The sequence below is a fragment of the Podarcis pityusensis genome, assembly GCF_964106645.2.
Source record: "Podarcis pityusensis genome assembly, chromosome: 12".
In the NCBI taxonomy this organism is placed as follows: Eukaryota; Metazoa; Chordata; class Lepidosauria; order Squamata; family Lacertidae; genus Podarcis; species Podarcis pityusensis.
The window spans coordinates 22,472,274-22,493,313 of record NC_138037.1 but is presented as its reverse complement, the minus strand read 5'-3'; the positions used below and the strand labels follow the sequence as shown (position 1 = coordinate 22,493,313).

General features: G+C 46.8%; 1 protein-coding gene and 1 long non-coding RNA gene across 2 annotated transcripts in view; both read right to left on the bottom strand.

The window, feature by feature from the left end:
• Positions 1–1,268: 1,268 nt before the first annotated feature.
• LOC308460132 lies at positions 1,269–8,200 on the bottom strand. The gene is made up of 2 exons (XR_013978485.1): positions 8,047–8,200; positions 1,269–1,406 (listed from the first exon to the last, which is right to left on the bottom strand). It is a non-coding gene; the product is annotated as an uncharacterized lncRNA (long non-coding RNA).
• A 1,708-nt stretch (positions 8,201–9,908) lies between these two features.
• The window catches only part of LOC308459272 (uncharacterized protein C10orf67 homolog, mitochondrial), a 49,570-nt gene continuing 38,438 nt past the window's right edge, over positions 9,909–21,040 (bottom strand). The window contains exons 15-16 of the mRNA XM_080974458.1: positions 20,727–20,832; positions 9,909–10,267 (exon numbers count right to left, since the gene is read on the bottom strand). Coding sequence (XP_080830584.1) covers positions 10,203–10,267; positions 20,727–20,832 — 171 coding nt within the window. The 3' untranslated portion in view covers positions 9,909–10,202. The remainder of the gene's footprint in view (positions 10,268–20,726; positions 20,833–21,040) is intronic.

The window sequence follows — 21,040 nt, the reverse complement described above, 5'->3', positions numbered from 1 at the left end:
GCCTCCCCTCTTCGCCCCCCCCAAACAATAACAATATTCATAGATGTGCCCCCTCCCCTTGGGTTGGTGGGTTTGTATTCAAATAAATTATGCATTCACACTCTCTCTCACACACACACCGCTCAGCTGCCTGATCGGAAGTAAGCAGCATTTATTTATCGTTGCTGAAGCAGGGTGGGTGGAGAGAAAACCGAACCAGCTTTCAAAATAATCCAGTTGCAGGTTTTCCAGCAAGATTATTGTGATCTGGTTGACCACACGATACCTGATCTACAACTAGAAATAGTCCTTTCAAAGTTGCCTGCCAGTCAAATGGGGGGGGGGGTTGATGATGGGAATTATGAAAACGATGCTGGTCATTATGTTGCCTATGAAAAACCCAGACCAAACCCTGACTGCTCCGGGACTGGCCTCAGGGTGGCCTTTGCACGCCCCTCCCCTCCCCAGTGTGCAAAGGCGCAGCCTCGGGTTATTTATTTATTTTGTTATTTCTAAATACCCAAAGCAGCCACAAAAGCTGCAGGCTTTTTTTTTTTTTTTTAAGTTAGCTCCTGAACTTTTCCTGCTTCTTGTCAGCCAAGTTGTCCTCGCCCTTGAGGCCAACAGCATTCGTGATGCCCCTTAAATCCCACTGAAAAGGCCATTTCGTCGTACACAAAGCAGGCGCAGAGAGACCATTAAAAACCTCGAAGCATCAATCTCTTTGGGGAAAAGGTATGGGAAAGGAAGTGTCTCTCCTCCTGCAAGCAAAGGCAGGGTTGCAGGGAGACTTGAGAACCTGCTCCCTTGGGATTCCCAGGCCTTCTAATCCGCCAATATTAGGATTAAGGCCCCTATAATATATGGGGTGTGAAACCTCGGCTAGGCATGAACTCATCCCATTTTCATTAAGGTCTCTTTTGCAGTGGCACCGAGGACCAGCTGCCAGGATGAACAAACACCAGTTGAGTGTCCCTGGTAAATCTCACTCCTCTCCTCCTCCTCCCCCTTTTTTTTATCCCTCTTTCTTTCCACCCCCACCCCCTTTCTCCCCCTCCCCAAGGCCTGTGGGAATGGGCCCGCGCTCATTCCACAACAAATTGCATTTTCGAGATCTGGAAGCCTTAGGAGGCAGCGATTCCCACGACGGGATGTGAGGTCTGGCCAACAGGTGTTCGGATTTGGCCGAGGGAGATAGGAAAGGAGGCTGGGGAAGGGAGAAAGCTTTGCTGCCAGGAGAACAGGCTGCCCGGGCGCCTCTTGCCTTTTACATGGCGTGGAAGCCGCAGACAATCGAAATGATATCTTTATTGCTAGGTTCATGTCCTGGGCTATAACATATCAATCCCTGTCGGGTTTCCCTCGGATGCACCTGGTATTTCAAACTTGTTCTTTTTGTGTTTTTCTGGGTGCTGAGCTGCAGCTGCCTAAAACAAGCAAAGGGAGAGAGAGGTCCTTACAATGTCTCCAAGGCGTGTTGGCATGGTTTGCTTGTCTTTAATGTACCATTAAGCATTGTCTTGACACAATATGGGAACTGTAAAGCATGGCATGTGTTATAATAAAACACATTTTCAATGATGCACTTGCAGTGGGAGCTGAGATGCTAGCAAACAAACAGGCCCAGAGTCTTGCTTCTTTTTTCCCTTTTTTTGTCTGCCTTTGCTCAGCCTTCAACGGGCAATTAAACTTAAGACCACTACTTTCCCCCCTCCTTGATCAGCCAATTACATTTTATGTCTCCTAATTTTTCACACAGAAAAAAAAGTCTCCGTGCTGGCCTCTAAAGACATTGATTTTCTTGCTATCACCTGGCGTTCAGACCTTAGTTCCATTTATCAAGAAGGGGAACGTCAGGCGTTGCATAAAGTGACTCTGTTACCATACGGCTCTCACCATCCTGGCCTATTGTTTTCCCTTGTTAATAACTCATTACCAGGATTTAACAAATCCACCATTACATATGTTTTGTGTCTCCATATTTTGATCCGTACGATTAAGCAGATGTTACGATTGAAAATTGAAAAGTCCAAGGCTACTCTAGGCTGAAAGAAAGAGGGCAGACTCAAACAACGAGCTAACAATGAGATTCAGAAGATCTTCAGAAAAACATTTACGACCAATAAACAGACTCCAACCTGCTCCATTTCAACCATTGTGTGCCTGGGGGGAATAATTAAGTTTAATAGGGAATAGGTCTGCGGGGTTTTCAATGCCAAGATCACAGGTGCGGGGTGGCACGCTGAATGATTCGCCTGATTTTTGCCAAGCTCAAGGGCCCTTCTCCGGGACTTGCGAGCAGGGGGAAAACATTGTCATTTCTTTTAATTCGCAGCATTACTTTTAAGGCGAACAAAGGGGCGGGGGGAGGGGGCGCCTGAGTGGCTGGCGCGGCGAATGAGGCGCGCGCGGCTGCACAAGAGAGCAGCCTCCTCAGCCGAGCGCGCCGCCAGATTGGTGCGCAGGGGCCTCGGTGGGCCTCCTAAAAGCCTCGCTCCTCACCCCCCCGAGCGCCCCCCCGGCCCCACTTCGCCCCCAGCAGGAGCCGGGGAGCCTCCGGAGGCCTCCGCCCAGCTCTCTGGCGCCTCACGTTCGTCGCTCGAGGGCCAGGCGCCTTTCTGGGCAGCTTGGCCAAACTTTCCCCAAACTGTGGAGCGAGCGCCTGGGGAGGGTCCCCGGCTGGAGACGCGCATGCGCCCCTCTTCTCCCCTCAGTGCCTGTGGCTCCGGGGAGCAGGCGAGAGGCCCGCTCGCTGCACCCCAGAGAGCAGAGGACCCCCTGCCGCAGAGCCAGCCCCCTTCCTTTTGCCCACGAGGCCCCGGGAGACGGCAAAGAGACCTCCAACAAGAGGTGTCCGCCTGCCCTGGCCTCGTTGCGCATGGAGGTCTCCAAGAGGGACCCCCAGCAAGGCGAGGCGGTCTGAGGCGCGGGCTCGCGAGCAGGAGGCGGCTTGGTGGCTGCGGACACCCTGAGGGGAAGGCGAAGGGGCGAGCGTCGCCTCGGGCCCGCCACCCGCCCTCCAAGCGCCTGTCAGAGGGAGAAGAACCGGGCTCCCCTGACAGGAACTGTGTCGCTGGCGCTCGCTGCCAGCTCCGCGCCCACTCCTGCCTCCAGGCCGCTCGTCTCGCGGGCCAGAGGCGCCCAGGCAAAGGGTGCCTCGTCCCTGACCTCGGCCCGCACCCCGGAGCCCCGTTGGGGTTCTCTGAACCGCCCGGCTCATTCGCTCATCGCGCCGGCAGCTCCTTTCCCCTCCCCTTGCCGCGCACCTGCTCTGAGGGAACTTGTTGCGCGGAACGCCTGTCACGCTGCCAGCGAGCTGCTGTCCCGCGCAAAGCTTCCCTGAGGCAGCCTGGGCTTGCCAGCCCCGGGCGAAGGCACACCTCCGCCCCCCTTTTCTGGGGAATGGCCTTTTGGGGAGCAGTTTCCCCCTCTCCTTAAGGCAGGTGGGTTGCTCTTGTCGCCTTGGGCGCAACGGCGCCTTGACGGGCCTCCAGTGCCTAGCGAGGCCTATGCCGAAAGCGTTGCTTTCGAGGAGGGTAAATGGGGACGCGGGAAGGATGCGGGCGGCCGGGGGGAAGAACCCGGAGTCTGTGGGGGCAAGAGGCTGGTCGCGGGAGGCACTCAAAGCAGCCTCCATTCCCCATGACTGGAAACCCCGTCAGGACTCCTTCTCTTTCCAAGCTCCTCATTTTGCTCTAGACCGAAGTTGGGAAAGAGAGTGGCCCCACTGGCAGGACATTACATTCCTTTCCAATTAAAGCGATCGCTTATGGGGAGCTTGAGCCTTTCTCAGCCCCGACGGAATCTGAAAAGCCCCTGGAGGGTTGCTGAGTGTTTTTCTTTTTTTGAGGTGCAGAAGCGAGGAAGGGAGAAGGGAGTGAAAGGTGATGCCGTTTGTGGCGCTGGCGAAGAGCTGGAGCGAAGCGAAGAGCCGAGAGTGCAAGGAGCGCGCGGGGGGAAGCGGGAGAGCGCCTGCCCGGGCAGCAGCCTTCGCGATTTGCAGCTCGCGCTTTGGCTAAAGGGCACTTCCGTTAGCAACAGGCCGTTTCCACGTCGGTGCAAAGTTATTTGGGACTTTGTCAAACTTCGCTTTGTGGGAAGGCAGCTCCTTTGGCTAGGCGCTCAATGGGCACCCACCCGAAGCTGAGAAAGCGCCCCCCTTCTTCCTTCCCTCCCAGCGCTTTCAAGAAAAACTTGAATAGTTGTTGTCAAAAGTGGAGAAGGCAAAAAAAGGGGAGTTCCAAAGAAGAAGAAAAAAGCCCCTTGAAAAGTCTTGGAAATGGGTAGATTTTGCAGGTGTGTAGAATGAAGTTAACAACCATGCACAGTGTGGGCTCCCCCAGTGCGGAGAGTGTGACAGGGACAGCTGGCTCCGTTTTCCCTGTGAAATCCCCCCCTTGGTGGACCATACACAACGACAGTGACCTTTCTGCAGGGGGAACCAGAGCCGGCCCTTTGACTGAATTAGTCACAAAGACGTCTTGCTATGACTTTTGTTCCTAGCCAAAGCCAAGAAATATTGCGTTTAATATGAGAAGGATTGTCTCCAGCTTTCTCGTGCTCCTCCAAGAAATATGACCGCTCTGCTTTCAAGGGAGCTCGTTTCTCTTCCCTTGAGCGCCTCTCGGCTCTTGCTCCCCCCTCGCCCCTTTCCCTCCCCAAGACCTGCGGACGAGGAGGCGCACTTTTTCCAGCGTGCCTCCTTCTTGCAAAGAGGAGCGCTCCGTCTGGGTGTGCAGCGGCGAATTTATCAATCTTTTCATGATCTGACAATACTTGGAAATACATCATTGTCACTGGGGGTGGCTTGATAGATTAGCTGGAGGCGCGGAGCCCTTTTCCAAGGTCAAGTTGAAGATTCTTATTTGCTGTTGCGCTGAAGTTTGTGAGAGCGCCGAACAATGCCAGCCTGTTAACTTGCCTCTTGTTTTGGAGAGGAATCTCATCCTCTTCCCCTCCAAAAGCCTTTTCTTACTGATGTCTCTTATGGGCTGGGGGGGAGGGAAGAGCGATTAAAAAAAGAAATGCTCCCCTCTCGGTCTCCAGTAAAAGTTTACAACCAGTTAAGAGGGGACGTCTGAAATTAAGGAAGATGGAAAGAGGCGAAGGGCGTTCTCTGAGTGTCCCAAGACACTTTCTCCCCCTAAAGCAAGGTGCCAATGTTTTATCTTTCGCTTTGCAGGGCAAGGCACAAGCATCGCCTTCCCTCCTAGGTGCCTGGGGGCGATTTCTTTTTACGAGTTCGGTTCCCAAAAGCTTTGTTAGTGGCAGGACAGCGCTGGATGGCAACTGTTGCCAAAAGCTTCATTTTTTTTTTTTACTAGCCTTGAACCTGTTGTCTAACGGACTCTTTGAACTTCTCTTTGCTGGGCTAAACGTTTTCTTTGCCTCTCTTTGCAGACTTCTTCAGCGTTAGTGTGGATTGCGCAGACAGTTCCTTCTCCCTCTCTCCCTCCCTTCTCTCTCTGAGATGATTGATACTTGTTATTCAACCCAACTTTTATTTACCTTGCAAAAAAAAAAAATGTTCGGGGGACCCAATGTGATAAATTACAGATATGCAAATCACATTGAATGGTCTTGTAAGTGTGTCTCGCTGGAGCTGAATAAGACCTTGCAAGCCGGTCTGTGCGCACTCAGGACCCCAGGGAGCTGATCAAAGCACCCATTCTCTTTCATCCCCAGTATTCTCCTCCAAACTATTTCGATACAATATGTTTCCATGATGCCCTTAATAGGCTAGGGACACAGAACTCATTACAACCTAGCTAGTTCTGCCGACCCCTTTGTTCGGAGGCAGAAAGTTAAAGAGGAGAAAAAGGAGTGGGGAAGGGGGGAAGGAAAGAGAAGCTCTGCCAGTTGCCAGCTTTCTGAAATGCTAAAGCATGCGTCATTTTTCACTGGGTCTCGTCTTGATATCCTCAAAAGAGAATCTATGAAACCGGCTTGGCCTTTTCTGGCATTAATTACACTGCTGTCCAGGCGACCTGTTTTTCCTATTATATGCATTTCTCAGCAGGGTTTTTTCTTTTTCTTTTTGCAAGACTTTTTTTTTTGCAGCTGCCAGTTAAATTATGAATGCATTTTTATCAGTATGGGAAAAATAAGAGTGAATGTTGCCTATTCTCATTGTGCACTCTTCAATTTTAAGGAGTTTTGTGGTGGTGGTTCCATATTTAGGGGGAAATGGAAATATGTGATCCAGTTTAACAATCCATATTTTGGTGTGTGGTTTTTAACAAGGAAGAATCCTGCTTCATTTTATAGTTCATTTCTCAGAGTGATTTGTTTTTAGTGTAGGTTAGCTGGATGCAACATATTGATTTCTCTAACCATGTACCAGCGAAACTCAAAAGCCTTGCTAAAAGCCTACAGCAAAGGGATCGCGTGGGTGAGTGGCTGCGTCCATCTGTAGACTCTCACACTTTGGACGCAGTTTCCAAGCCTTCTCTTGAGGAAATGGGCTAAGTAGGGATGCCTTGAAAGTAAGGTCAAGTGTATACATGACTTCAGGGGATTACTTGCACGTGTGGAACAGCCGTCACAAAAAGTCAACACGCCTAAGAGCTAGCTCTTATCAGCTGACACCGCTTCAAACGCAATGCTTTCCAACAGAGGGCGTTCACGCAAATACCCACATTGATTCATACGGTGCTGAGGGACGTGTACATGCATGTGTGAATCAGTCCCGGCGCTTAGTTAAAGTCGGTGGGACTTATCAAAGGACGAGGTTTTATCTTAGAAGGACGCGGTTATGCACGCCCTAAGTACAATTCAAGGCTTCGGACTCTTGATGCTATCAGTACTCACAACCGCATGCAATCCCTAGCCACATTTTACAAAGGAGGAAAACGACGGAGAAAGAGTGACCTGCCCTAGTCTGCAAACGAGCTGAGGTTTGCGTTCATTTCCGCGTCCAACCCTCTAGCTATCCATTTCTCAGACTGTAACCCATTTGGTCTGGAGTCCCCCCCCCCCCTTGGAATAACATTAGGCAAAGTCGCTTATTTGGGCAGCTTTTGCTGCTGGTGTCTCTCAAAGCAAAACCCCCCAGCTCTATTTCTCGGGTAGGTATTGCGACTAGAGCGTTTGTTTTCTGGGGTTGATTGGTTGGTGGAAAAATGGCTGGCAGCCAGTTCTGGGAAAGATTCCAGCCCTGACTCCGATTAACCCTCTCTGGTGAAACTCTGCTGGAAACCAACTCACCAGCCATTGCCATTAATCTACTTACTAATTAAGCCAATTCATTTCTAAAGGAGGGAAAAAATTCCTTTCTTTGGCCCAAGTGATGGGAGGAAATTTGAAAGAAGCGCCAAACTGTGTAACTGTAATTCAGCCAAGGGACTGCTAAAACAAGCTTGTTGATATATAGCAGGAGGCTGAAACCAAGTTTCTAGGGCAACAATCCTTTGGAAGCGCCTGTGGCACACACAGCAAAAGGAGCTGATGCCTGAAGAATGGCAAGGGCTGCTGCAGAGGGGCTATTGTGTCGGTCGGGCGTGGGGGAGAAGCACTTCCCTCCTCACCAAACCACAAGGGGGTCTCCAATCAATCCACCACCATCCAGGCTCAGGGTTCATTATTAGGGGGTCCTCAGTGGAGGATTTGGAGCTTGGAGTCCCAACAATCCAAAAAGGTGAAAATTGTTAACATTGTGCAACTGGATTTGAATGTAGATGGTTGAGGTCAGTGGTGGTCAAATGGGCCCTCTCGATCCCTCTGATTGGGCTCTTGGGATTATCCCTGCACCACGTCCCTTTCCCCAAGCCACACCCATCACCGTCCCTGTTGCAGGGCTTTTACCTGGCTGGAACGAGTCCTTAAACCTTCACAATGCCTCTTTTAATGTGGGTGGAATGTCACCTATTAGGCAAAATAAGCATCACATTCATTGTTCTAACCACCTTTACCTTTGGCACTCAGAAGGTTGGCTTAGGGGATGGAGGAAGTCATTTCTTAAAAGAGCGCAGTACCTCCCGTTTCACCTGGTGGTTCTTGTTGGCATCCCGTTTGTGTGTGAAGGATGGTTGGTTGTGCTTGAGGGGCAGTAAAAAGCTCCTTACTCACCTGAACTGTGGGATGTGATCCATGAGAAGAAGTCAAGTACAACGTTCCTTGTAATGCTAGAGAAGACATGTGAGGGAATGTTTGGTCCAGCCAGTCAAAACTTCCTGTTCCTCCTGGCTGGAACATCCTTCCTTTTGCATGTAATAGGAGGTGGGCGTGACTTAACCTGTCCAGGTAAAGAAAGGATGAGTCATCCAGCACACTTCCCCCTTTTTGACTTCCTTCTTCCTTTGAACAGCTTTTAGCTAGGACTGCTCTGCTAGCTCTCAGCTAGCAGAAGCACTGGGATTATTCCCCCATATGGGGTAGATCCGCATGTACATATTTGTAACTAAGTCTGCTTTCAGGAATCCAACTGTGAACTGATGTGAGTAAACTTCTTTTATTGACTTTGAAAAAGATTGTGCGTCTTTATTCTTTTAAGAGGGATTTAAGGGAACTTGCCAGGAATGTACAATTCAATCTGAGACAGACTGAACTGTACAATAGTGAGAGGCTCACACGAGCCTGCAACCAGCTGTCTGCTGTGCATGTAAAAAGGGGGATGTAACTATGCTAAGTACAGTAAATGAACTTGCTAGCGCAAGTTAGGAAGGATATTAATAAACAATATATCCTCTCCTGCCACCCTGAACATTCCCACATGAACCTCACGGGCTCATGGTAAATATATTTGCATTAGGAAGAAGATTCCTGGCTACGTAAGCCTTGATGCAACTTGAGTGAAGATAAAATGGCATCTGTATGTTATTATTTCAAAATAAAGTAAAAACAAAACCAGACATGCTTTCCGCATTTGCCAAAGCAATGTACAAGGCTAAAAACAGTAAGAGGTATTAGGAAGAAATAAGGATGGTAGCTTCCTGGCTGGGCACATGGAATTGCTGGTACCTCCAGGTTGAGCTGGGAAAGGCTTCTACCTAAGTCCCCGGAGAACTGCTGCTAGTCAGTGTGTGGATAATGTGATAGAAAGGCTAATGGTCTGGTTCAGCGTCTATGTAAACTGGTTCAGTTTCCCATGTTTGTAATAATTAAAGAAACCTTTGATTCTGAACAGGCTGCCATTAAAAGGTTACCAACATTACCATAAAATTTTAACTACAGTGGACGATCGGGTTGTGAACGTGATCTGTGCGGGAGGTACGTTTGCAACCCACAGCGTTCGCAACCCGCAGCGCCGCATCTGCGCATGCATGGGTCATGATCTGGCATTCTGCGCATGCGCAAAGCGCGATGTAGCACTTCTGCACATGCGCGAGCAGCAAAACCTGGAAGTAACCCATTCCGGTACTTCCAGGTTCGGCGCGGTGCTCAACCCAAAGACGCGCAACCTGAAGTGTCTATAACCCGAGGTATGGCTGTAATCTAATCCCAAAATACATGATGATATGTCCACATGTGAAAGAGAATGAAGATGAGGCCTGGTTCACGCAATCATGCCATTCATCTGGTGTGTGATGGCTCTTTAGATGTGTGAATGTGGCATCAAAGACAGCCACACCACAGAGAGAATTTTCAAGTCACTTTTCAATTGAGTTGTTTCACATATTTGGTTGCCAGGCCTCATTGAAGGAATTTGTGCGGCAAAAAAATAATGTGAATGACCCAACCTTGGGATTATACTTAAACATACAATGTAGGGGAGAAAATTAATTTCATTTCCTGCAAAATAAAACCCCACCATCCTAGTTTATTAAAGAAAACATATTCTAATAAGATTGCAGAATGATGATATGGGATTTGGTTTTACTCCTTGCCAAAACTGGATTTGCAGCCTTCAGGCTGAATTTAAGGACCAACTTCTAGTTACATTTTAACTGGAAGCAGTTGCAGTGTAATGTAAAGGCCCAGAAAGATGTGCCTTAAGTTAACTCTTTATTTAAGGCTGTTTGTTCTTTAAGGCAGAAAAAAGTAACCCTAAGCCAACTCTCTGGACAAACTTGCACACAAAGTGTGTGCAGTAGAAACTATTCAGCTTGGCAGGACTCCATTACTCAGGAGAGATGGTTTCCTGTGCACCCCATGGGATTGGTAGGAGAAGTGAAAGCATTCACTGGACAGGGCAGCTGTGCAGGACATCCTCTGCATGTGACCAGATGTTGACTCTTGCTTTCTCTCTTGCCTTTTCTTCCCACAGGTGGCTCTTACCCCAGCTATCAGCGTATAGATGAATGGGGTGAAGGCAATTGCTCAAACTCTTCCTCATCCGCTGACTCTGAAGCTGAGAAGAGGAAGAGAGAGAACACAGATAGCTTGAAACTGCACCTTGGAATTCAATGCAATGCTGTATTCCATACAGGTCAATTTGGAGGGGGTTACAAACAGCTATTTCCCACTGTTGGAAGACTATGATAAAAACAGCATTTGGCCTTCCCAGAGCCTTGTTCATTGGACTGATGAGCCCTTCTAAACCAAATCAGTCTGCTGCAGAAAGGATTGCTGCACCCTGAAGGGTAAGGCTTGCAAGCCACTGCATCACCTACCTGGAGGTAAGCACCACTGAGGAAAGCAGGACTTGTTTCTGAATAGACACGTGTAGGATTACACTGCATATAAGTTTTAGTGTGGACCAGAGTCTACATCAGATTCAAGGAGAGGATACTACTTCATGCATCTGTTGATGTGGGCTCTGGAACACATCCCACATTTGATAAAGTCTACCTGAAGAGCACGTCCCACATCTGATAACGTCTACACAACCTTCTGCCACCATAACAAATTGTGGGATGTAATCCACTGGGAGCAATCAAATACAACATTCCTTGTTTTGCTAGAGTGGACATGCAAGGGAATGTTTGGTCCAGCCAGTTGAAACTTCCTGTTCTTCTTGGCCTGGAGCATCCTTCCTTGCATGTGACTAGTAGGTGGGCATGACCTTTCCAGACCTGGTAAAAGGCCAAGTCATGCTGCTACTTTCCTCTCTTTTCGACCTTCCTGTTCGTCCTGCCTGCTTCCTGCATCACCTGGACTGTACTGCAGGCTGCCACAGCAGTTCCCCAGGTCATCTTCCATATGGGGTTAACCTGTTTGTACATGTTTGTAACTTTAAGCCTTAAGCCTGCCTTCAGGAGTGAGTAAAACTCCTTTTTGTTACTTATGAATAAGACTGTGGTTTCTTTATTATTTTAGGAGGGATTCAAAAGGGGTCTTACCAGGAATATTAGAACATACAAGCCAGATTGAATTGCTTATTGTCTTAAGAAACTCACACGAGTTTGCAACCAGCTTTCTTCTGCGTAAGAAGGGGAATGCACTCCACTAAGTGAAGAAACTTGCTAGCGTGAGTTAGGAAGGATATTAATAAACAATATATCCTCTCCTGCCACCCAGAAGTGGAGCATATGCCCGCGCTGCCCAGGGTGGGCATGCTCCCAAGGGGGGCATGGCACAGAGGGTGCCCTCCCAAGTGTGGGATAGCCGCTCGGATGTCTGAAGGGGTGTGTGCGCCCTGCAGCCAGGGACGGAGGAAGCCCCTCACGGGGGTGGAGCAAGCCGCCCATGGTGGACATTTGGCGCACTGCCCGCCTGCGATTCCCAAGCCTCCCCCAAGCTGTCAAAATGAAGGGGGAAGGGGGGAATGCCACTGGCAAAGTGGTGCAGCTCCCCCCTTACCCCGACACCTCAGGGTAGGCTTGGGAGTCATGGGCAGGTGGGGGGGGCGCACCAAATGTCACTCCCCTCAGTGAGGACACTTGCGTACCGCCCCCACCGCCCCCCTTCCTATGTCCCTGCTGCCACCTTCAACAATCCCACACAAATCTATTAGCTTTTAGTGTGCCACAAAACACTATTGTTTTTTTAAAAAACAGTAGCACCTACTACATAGACCAGGGGTGCTGCGGGCAACACTGGCCTCTGTCCCTCTTTCCTTCCCTCTCTCCTCTGATGCCTTCTTGCGTCTCTGCCTCCCAAAGGCTTGCACAGCTGTTTGTTGCAGCAACACTGGTTATAAGCTCCACAGGCGAATGGTGCCTCTGGGGCTGGTCAGGGGGTGCTGGTTGCCAGGAGCTGAGGCAGCCTCAGTAAGAAAGCAAGCAAGCAAGCAAGGTAGCCCAGTCAGCCTGTCTGCCAGCCCTTGCTGTTGGGAATGGACAGACAAGTCCCAGGCCCCTTTGGGTCAGTGTGAAGAGACACCTCTCTTTGGGGCGGCAGGGGCGGGAGGAAGGGTAGTTCAGAGACCAGGGGCGGCAGCAGCAGCTGCCCAGAGGACTCCCAAGGGGAGAAGAGAGGAAGCTGAGGGAACACTCCACAAGGGAAAGAGGCTGCCAGCTCTGTAGGCAAGGGGTGACATAACTGGGCTCCTGAGCCCCACAGGGGTGCCGCAGAAAGAATGTAGTTGGTCAAGGGAGCCATGGACTCAAAAAGGTTGAAAACCTCTGACAATAGACCGTCAAAGCAATACACGCACCACCAGATGCTCCCCCACCTGCCACCAGACAGGACATCACCTGCTCATGAGCTAAGACCAGGAAGATTTCATGAGGGGTTTAGCATACCCCAACCTCAACTCTATACTACCTGCCATGTGTAAGCCAGTGCCACAAGGAGACCTGGTAGAACATCAGAGAGATTTCAGGTCTTTCTCTTGAATATTTTGTTGGTATTTTTCTCTTATCTCATTTTGATTGTGCTTCAAGTTCATTTAAAAACACACAAAACAGGCTGGAATCAATGGGCCATCAAAATGGTATAGTATTTTGATGGCGTGGAGATGCTCCATTGGCTTTTAAAGGGGCAAGACTCACTTACATGAACACATCCATAGGATTGGGCTGCACACCTCTAACTGCTCGCTTGCAGTTTCCAGGTGGCTAGCCACCTTAGCCTCTTGCAGCAAGAACAATAAAGGGTTGTGTTAAGTGCTAGTGGTAGTTGTGCACCAGTGGTAGAGCACATGATTTTCATGCAGAAGGTCCCAGGTTCTGCAGATAGGGCGGGGGGGGGGGGGGAGAAGTCTGAAATCCTAGAGAGCCCCTGCCAGCCACTGAGCTAGATGGACAGATGGTCTAAACCCAGTATAAGGCAGCTTCCAATGGAATACAGATAATTCAGGGCTAATAGACACCACATAATGAAAGGCTACTATCCTATGCAGACCTGAAGACAGACCCTGAAACACACTATCTTTAAAGCTGCAATTCTATACACACTTACCTGGGAGTAAGTCCCAGTGAAGTCTGTGGGGCTTACTTCTGAGTAGACATGTATAGGATTGTGCCAACTGTCAACCTGAGCACTAAACACATATGGAAACACATTCTGTTTTAAGCAAGGGGGACTTGCATACAAGGAATTAATTTGTGATGGGAGTGGAAGTGAGGGCTGTTTCACCTGTTCAAACATTCGCACAGGGGAGGGGATTTTGAAAAGTTGTCCTTAAAGTGGAGACAGGCAGAGCTGATTTTTCAAGAGGAACAGCCTGTTGTACAATGTGGTAAAATCAGGGTGGTTATATATTCCTGGCAGAGCCTTTGCCTTGATTAGATTTGCGCAAAAGGCAGAAGTTCAATGGGTACAGCCTTTCCCGTCATGCTGAGATAAAGTTATACTTGTTGAACTTCTGTCACGATGCAGCTGTTCAGAGTAGAGAAAAAGGAAAAAAAGAAAGGTGGCAACTCTATTGTGGATCCAGCTGAAAATTCTCAGGCAGAGGGGAACACTGTAGAAAAGGAGCCAATGCTGTCCTTTCACGTGCCACATTAATTTACATGTTAGTTTTTATTCCAGCTGCTGTGGAAACCTCTCATTGTTCACCCACATGTTGCTGCTTGTGTGGAAAGTGACGTCTTGAGGCTTAGCAGTTAATCAGGTGACGTCACCTATGCACCAGTTAATGAAATACTGCTGTCCTACTTTGAACCTTCCAGAGTTTGGGAAGCAGGTGCCTATGGCGCCTCCGAGGGAATCCCTATAAATAACCAGCCTCAGTCTCTGCTGGGAGGTGAAACAAGTAAGCCTCTCATTCTAGGGCAGGGAAAGGGCAGAAGTTAGCTGTAGCCAACCCATCTGAAACTTGCCTACTTCTGGAACATCTGTAATGTGAGCTCTCCATCCTGGTTCAGGAAAATAACACAGAATTTATAATGTGTGTGCGCGTGTGCGCAATTAAAATATGTATGTATTAAGATAACCTATCTTTTCCAAATAGGGAATAAACCACATGGATATTCTGTGTAATGTACACACACACACACACACACACACACACACACACCCTAAAATGGGATTCCAAACTATTTCAACTGCTGTGCCTCCAGTTATAAATGAAACACTGGTCACAACAATTTGTTCCAGTGCAACAAATGACTTTTTACAAATTGCCTGAATATCTTGAAAAGCTTTTTACAAAAAAGGGAGGGTTGGGAAGAGTATTATTATTTATTAAATTTATATACCTTTCTTCATCCGTAGATCTCAGAGTATGGGGACTGAATAAAGAAAAAATATCAATCTAGATGCTGTTGTAACACACACACATACACCAAATGTATTTAAACAATGATTTTGCATAAACTCTATGTAGGAAGATACGATCATCGCGTCATGCTGGAGAAATCAGTGCCACATGCTATTATCATAAAGAAGGCAGCAATAAAACAAGAAGTTTGCATGAAACATTAGTTTCCAGATACTTGGATGCCAAAATTAAATACAGAATAAAACAAGGGGAGTAAGAGTTAATACAATGGAGGGGGGGAGCCTGTTTCTTCACTTCAAGCCTCTCTTGAGTTTTTCATAGTAAAAATTGGATGCAAATATCCTAAAAAGACTAATGACATTTCACAGGTAATGCAATTTAGAAAGAAACACTTCCATGTTTTCTTTTCCAACAATGTGCATTTTTGTAAACTGCTATAAATTGCAATTCAAAAGCACTGATCTCGCCATCCCCAATCATTTTTTATACTGATCAAATGAATGCAGATACTCCCCTTTGGGAGGGGCGACATGACATTTCACTTGGCAGTTCTAAACAGGTCACGGACCTTTCACAGACCCTAAGGCAGTGGGAGGGAGCGCTTTAGGAAACCGTGTAACCAAATCAAACCAATGGTTACCCCCTTTCAATACCATTGGAATGGTTTGCACAATGCTTATTCACATAGCAGCAGAGGAACTGAAAGGATGGTCATCCAATGGAAATGTCTTTTCCTTTGTTTGAACTTAACAGAGCTCCAAAAAAAATACTAGAAAACAATTATATTTGGGAACAGCAAAACCCGAGGCAAACTCAGTGCATATCTGCAGAGCCAGTACATTAGAGCCCGAGGTGTGCTTAGATGTTTAAAAGTAGCTATGCTGCCAATATGGAATTGTATGTGGACATTTATTGGAGATGTTGCTTTGTTTGAAGCCATAGGCACAAAGACACAACATGGCTGCCCTGGAGATGACCTATTGCTTTCAAGTTGCTTGAACACATCAGAATTTCCATTGTTAAGGTTGATTAATTGAAACTGATAAGTTACCATGAATAAAGATTGTTTTTCTGTTTAATGTGGTGGGCCTGATTTGGTAAATGCTTCATTCATGTAGCCTTGCAGCGCAGCATATGGGCAAGATTCATTCAGTATCGCAAACATACACAATTTATTATGCTTGTATGGTCACAGCCAAAAGGCTTTTCTAGTTTAATGTCAAAGTCTGAATGAAAAATTCCATTTAAAGAGTCACTAGTAATGTTACGTGTGAGGGTTTTGGGGGGTTGGTTTTTTTTTGGTCATTCAGCCTGGCTTTTATCTCTCAGCAAATTCAAATCGCTGTAAATATATATATAAATAGAAAAAACGTTAAAGAGATATGCAGAGGAGAGAGCCAAAGGGACATTGGATGTTTTTTTTCCAGACCAAAGAAACAATTTATCTGAAATGTTTGTAGACACCTATGACAAAGGCACATGTTGTGGGCTGGAGTCACCCTGTGTCACACACTGCTGATAAAGTTATCACTATAATGTTTCAATAAGATACTGTCACTGCAGCTCCAGGATCTGACATTCCTGTGCTGGGATAAAGAGATCAGTTAATGTAATAAATAAGCTCTTTTCAGAAAGAAAAACCAGAAGCCAAAGCTTTATCAGTCTTTCAGTCTCGATGGTACTGGCATGTCCAGAGTGACATGTGCCGTTCTCCAAGTTCCACTACTTTCATTAGAGCCTTTAGCAAGTAAATGATGTTTGATTTTGATTTCATTTTTACTAGGCAATTGGTTACAGTATTGAATGAAAAAAGATTTTTTTTTTAAAGCAGTCCTATTAGTAATTACTGTTCTCAGGTGTTCAGAAAACTTTGACAAATATTTAAGGATTTATTTTGACACAGATTAAATAGAGAAAATTGTTCTGTTTCCTGTTTTTAAAGCATATGTTGAGCTGATATTGTTGGTGAACGGAAACCACAGACAAATGGATTAGGAGGTAGGAGCTGCTGGGGAAAGGAGGAATTTTCACCAAGTCTTTTAAGAGTACGTATCCACTGCCCAGATTCTATCCCTGCTAGGATCACTCCACAATCAGAGTTGTTAGGGTGGCTGTGCAACTTTGATATACCCCTCCCCCAAATACAGAGGTGGCTGGTGCCCATTGGTTCGGGGGGGGGGGCAGAAGATAGGGAGGCCAAAGGTAGGTGGAGCAAGCGCCAATCACAGGTGGAGCCAACTAATTTTAGGTTTGTTCCCATCCTCCTCTCTGCTGAGTCCCCCAAGGACAAGAAGAGGAAGCTGGCAGCCAGGGGTGCCTCCTGGACTGGATGCCAGTAAGAAGACAGACAGGTGGGGGCTGGCAGACTGACCAGTCTCTACTGCCTACATATCCGGTCCATTTATGTCAATGAGCTTAACACAAACTAATGACTGAAAATTCAGACAGAAAGGATGTTAGACAGCAAGTTATATACATGATGTTGCCACTATAAGCAATAGAAAAGGACAAGTGGGAACTGCAACATGATGTTGCAGTGGGGGGGGGAGTCGTTCCTGTGAACGGTTTCCCAGAATGCTTCATTCCATTCTTCCACCCTATGCAGTTTTTTTGTTTTCCTGCCAACAGGCAGTTGGCGTTATGAGCACGCTCTGTCTGAACTGGGCTGTTGTCCCCCCCTCCCACATATGGACTTCCCCCTAAATATTTGTGGGGTTTTTAAATATATAATTCTGCAAATATTGGAGTTCCCCAAGCCCACTCATACTTCCTGCTTGTGTGTGGCTGGTTGCCATTTTGACAGCAAAAGGATAGCGCTTGGAGAATTGAGCCAATGCGTTTGTGCAGATGTAGATAGAGATATATGTCATCATGCAGAATGAGTTGGATCATTCTGTCTCACTCCAACCTTTCGCCACACTCCAGTGTGATCAAGAAACAGAGCACAGAGTTGGAACTATTCAGAAAGGAGTTAGCTTGAATTTTTGGGGGTTACATTCAGTTCAATGGAACACAAATACTGCTAATCAACTTCTGTTTGGTGCAGTGTTGGCCTGACAGCTTACAGCTTACAGATTTCTTTCTGGCCAAATACTATTTTTGGTGTCCCATATAATAAGTATACCTTGTACTTCCACAGATCGAACGGGTTGAGTAGGCAGCTAAGTTCAGCTTTACAATACCTGTTCCACATTTGCTAGGAGTCAACCTTTCAGTGTGGCAGCCGCTATGCTTTGGAATGCCTTGTCTATTACGATTAGGCTGCCACCCTCGCTTTTTTTTAAGATGCCTGCTAAATACTCATTTACCTCAGATACGCTATATGGACATATACTTCAGTTATGCACACTTGTTTCTAACAATTTCTAACTTTAACTTCATTTTATTGATTATTGTTTCATATTGTTTTATGTATACCTCTTAGGTATTTTTTAATTAAGCAGTTTATGCATCTTTCTAAATAGATAAAAATAATTGTTCTTATGGATATTATCAAAACCTTAAGCGATAGCCTAACTTTGGTTAAATCATATATTTCGCCCCCCTCAAGCTAGCAGTGTTGCATTTCTCCCCTTACTGACACCTGCTGAAAACATTCCTTTGAGAAGATCAGTTGGGAATCCATGTGAATGATTTAATACTTTTAAGTTTTATACTTCAAAGGGGTTACAAGAATGACTGAGATATAGATTTCAAATTTATTAGAAACTCCTTGTCATTCCCTTCACTGTGACTGTCTGTTAAGAGTGACCTTCCTCTTAACCCCTTCTTCTTGCGCTGACAAAGTAATTTGAAATAGAAACAAACAGTGTAATCTATCAGGAAAAAAACTGGAGTTGCTTCTGTGCATCAGATATTTCTGTTTGAGCTCTCTCCTACTGACAAGCCACGGAAAGAGTCGCTGTTCCTCAGTGGTTTTATCTTAGGGGTTCGTGTCTTTCTTGCTCATTAAGACTGTCTCTAAAGATTACAGTGCAAATAGTGCCTCTCTACCAGACTGTGAGAAAAGTCTCCTTGAGTACATAAAACAAAACTGAGGTTTCTATCACACAATGAAGAGCTCAGATGCTATCCCATTTTTAACACTGCTCAATTGCATAGAGCAAAGGCCCAGGAAGGAAGAAAAGGAGCTAAGTCTGCAATCCTGTGTACACATTTATTTGGGAGTCAGCACACTGAACACAGAAGCTTACTCCCAGGTAAGTGTGTATTGGTCAGGGATAGATAATGTGGCATCCTTCAGATGAACTATAAGTCCCGTCTTCCCTGACCACCGGCCATGCTGGCTGGGGCTGATGAGAATGGCAGTCCCGCAACATCTGGAAGGTACTACAATGGCTACCCTGACACAGGCCACAGTTCAGGGGTAGAGCACAAGCTGGAGGTCTCATGTTCAATTCCAGCAGCTTGTGATATGAAATGCCTTCAGCCTGAGGACACCAGAGAGCCATTGCCAGTAAGCAGACAACACTTGGGCAGATGGACAAATAATATGTCCTGATGTAAGATACTTTCCTATATTCCTAATGAGATGGGTGAGCTCCCGTTGCTCGGTCCCAGCTCCTGCCAACCTAGCAGTTCGAAAGCACGTCAAAATGCAAGTAGATAAATAGGTACCGCTCCGACGGGAAGATAAACAGCGTTTCCGTGCATTGCTCTGGTTCGCCAGAAGCAGCTTAGTCATGCTGGCCACATGACCCGGAAGCTGTACACCAGCTCCCTTGGCCAGTAAAGCGAGATGAGCGCTGCAACCCCAGAGTCGGCCATGACTGGACCTAATGGTCAGGGGTCCCTTTACCTTTAAAGGCAGTTGTTTGCATCCATCTGTCTCAAGAGACAATGGAGTGTGCCTAGAGGGGGTGAATTCAAACTGCTGTGTTAGCAGCACCAAAGTGACCTCCCCTGGGTGCAAGCCTGGGCAGTGTGATTGGAGGTCGTGGGCTGCCCAGATGACAAGACCCTCCTCTTAGCCCCGTTGATGTGGTCCAAGGGAAAGGAGAGCAAGACATTTGGCACCAGCTTGGCTGCAGGAGCTGCTGAAAGGAGACATTCAAGGCACCACCTAAGCACTCTAGATTTCTATATGGTTTACTCCTTAGCCTTTTCTTCTTCCAAAGAAATCCTGCAAGGCAGGAAGTTTCCTTTTTCTAGATGCGCTACCTTCCCAGGTCGATGAGCCCCAAATGTCCCTCACTTCCCTGGACAGCACATGCAGAAACTGCCTGCTTGACTGTTGGACCCACTGTTAGTCTCATCTGCTCAATCTGCCGGAGCCCGTCTTTACATGCAGGGGAAGTCCCTAACTCACTGAGGGTTTGAGACCCACTGGCTACCCTCACCTGGTTTAGCAGGCCAGTCCAAGTCATTCCCAGGGTGTGGCTGCTGTTGGATGCTGACAGCTTCTAGGAGCCACAGGTTAGAGCTGAGTTCAGGGTGGAGACCAAAGGTGGGCAAAGTACCCCAGAAGGAGCACAAACAACCATCACCAGAGCTATTACCCCACCCTAACACCCCAGTAAAGGAAATGTGCTTCTTAACACCAGTTGCTGGAAGCAGCAAGAGAGGAAGAGTGCTATTATGCTCAGTTCCGGCTTGAAACTTCCTGTAGGCATCTGGTTAGCCACTGTAAAAACAGGATGCTGGACGAAATGGGCCACAAGCTCTTCTTATGTTTATAGAATCTCACTTTTAGCTTGTCGCCTGCCAATGGGAACGCAACCTGTGTGATGTGACCTGCCAGCTGTTAGCTCAGCGGTTGGGAACCTTTGGTCCTCTACTTGTTGCTGAACTACTTCTGAAATAAAATTAAACTGAACTCTTCTGACTCAGTCTCTGGTGCCTACTTATTGTCTGAATCTTATCTTCTGACTTTGTTTCCATATCTTTTCCAACACTTTCTTTTAGTCTTAAGCAGGTCTATCATATGCAGGTCTACTCAGAAGCAAGCTGCACAGATCTCAGTGGTGCTTACTCCCACATAGATGTGGATGGTAGCTTTAATTGTTATATGTATTTTAACATGTTCTGGCATGGTTATGATACTAGCTCTCGCACACAGCCTTCTGTACTATTTTGAAAGGGTAGGATAAAAGTTTTAAACGAATAAAGCTTATTGGTTCCATTGCCATAATTTTGGACACATTTCTCCCCTCAGATGAAGCAACTATAATCCAGTTTTGATAGCAAGAGAAAAGACAGAAAAAACGTAATGTTTAACTGAAGATAAACAGTTTCTGCAACATATAATTATGTCATTACTTACCAGCTTCAAAAGCACTGGGAATTTTAATCAGAACTGGGATTTTCTCAATATCCATGCCTTCTTCATCTTCATTTGAACCTGAATCTGCCTGAGAACCTATCTTGGGCTGAATATGGAATATTTATTTTTAAAGTCACTCAAAACCCATTGCACAGTTAAATTACAGGAACCTTTTAATTAAACTGCATCTTTTGGTTGACCAGGATGGTAACTAACATAAATCTATGCAATTTAAGCATCACGAAGTATGGCAGTTATGAATAATATGAATTGTGATACCATTCTTTACACAAAAATACCTTTCTCACACACAG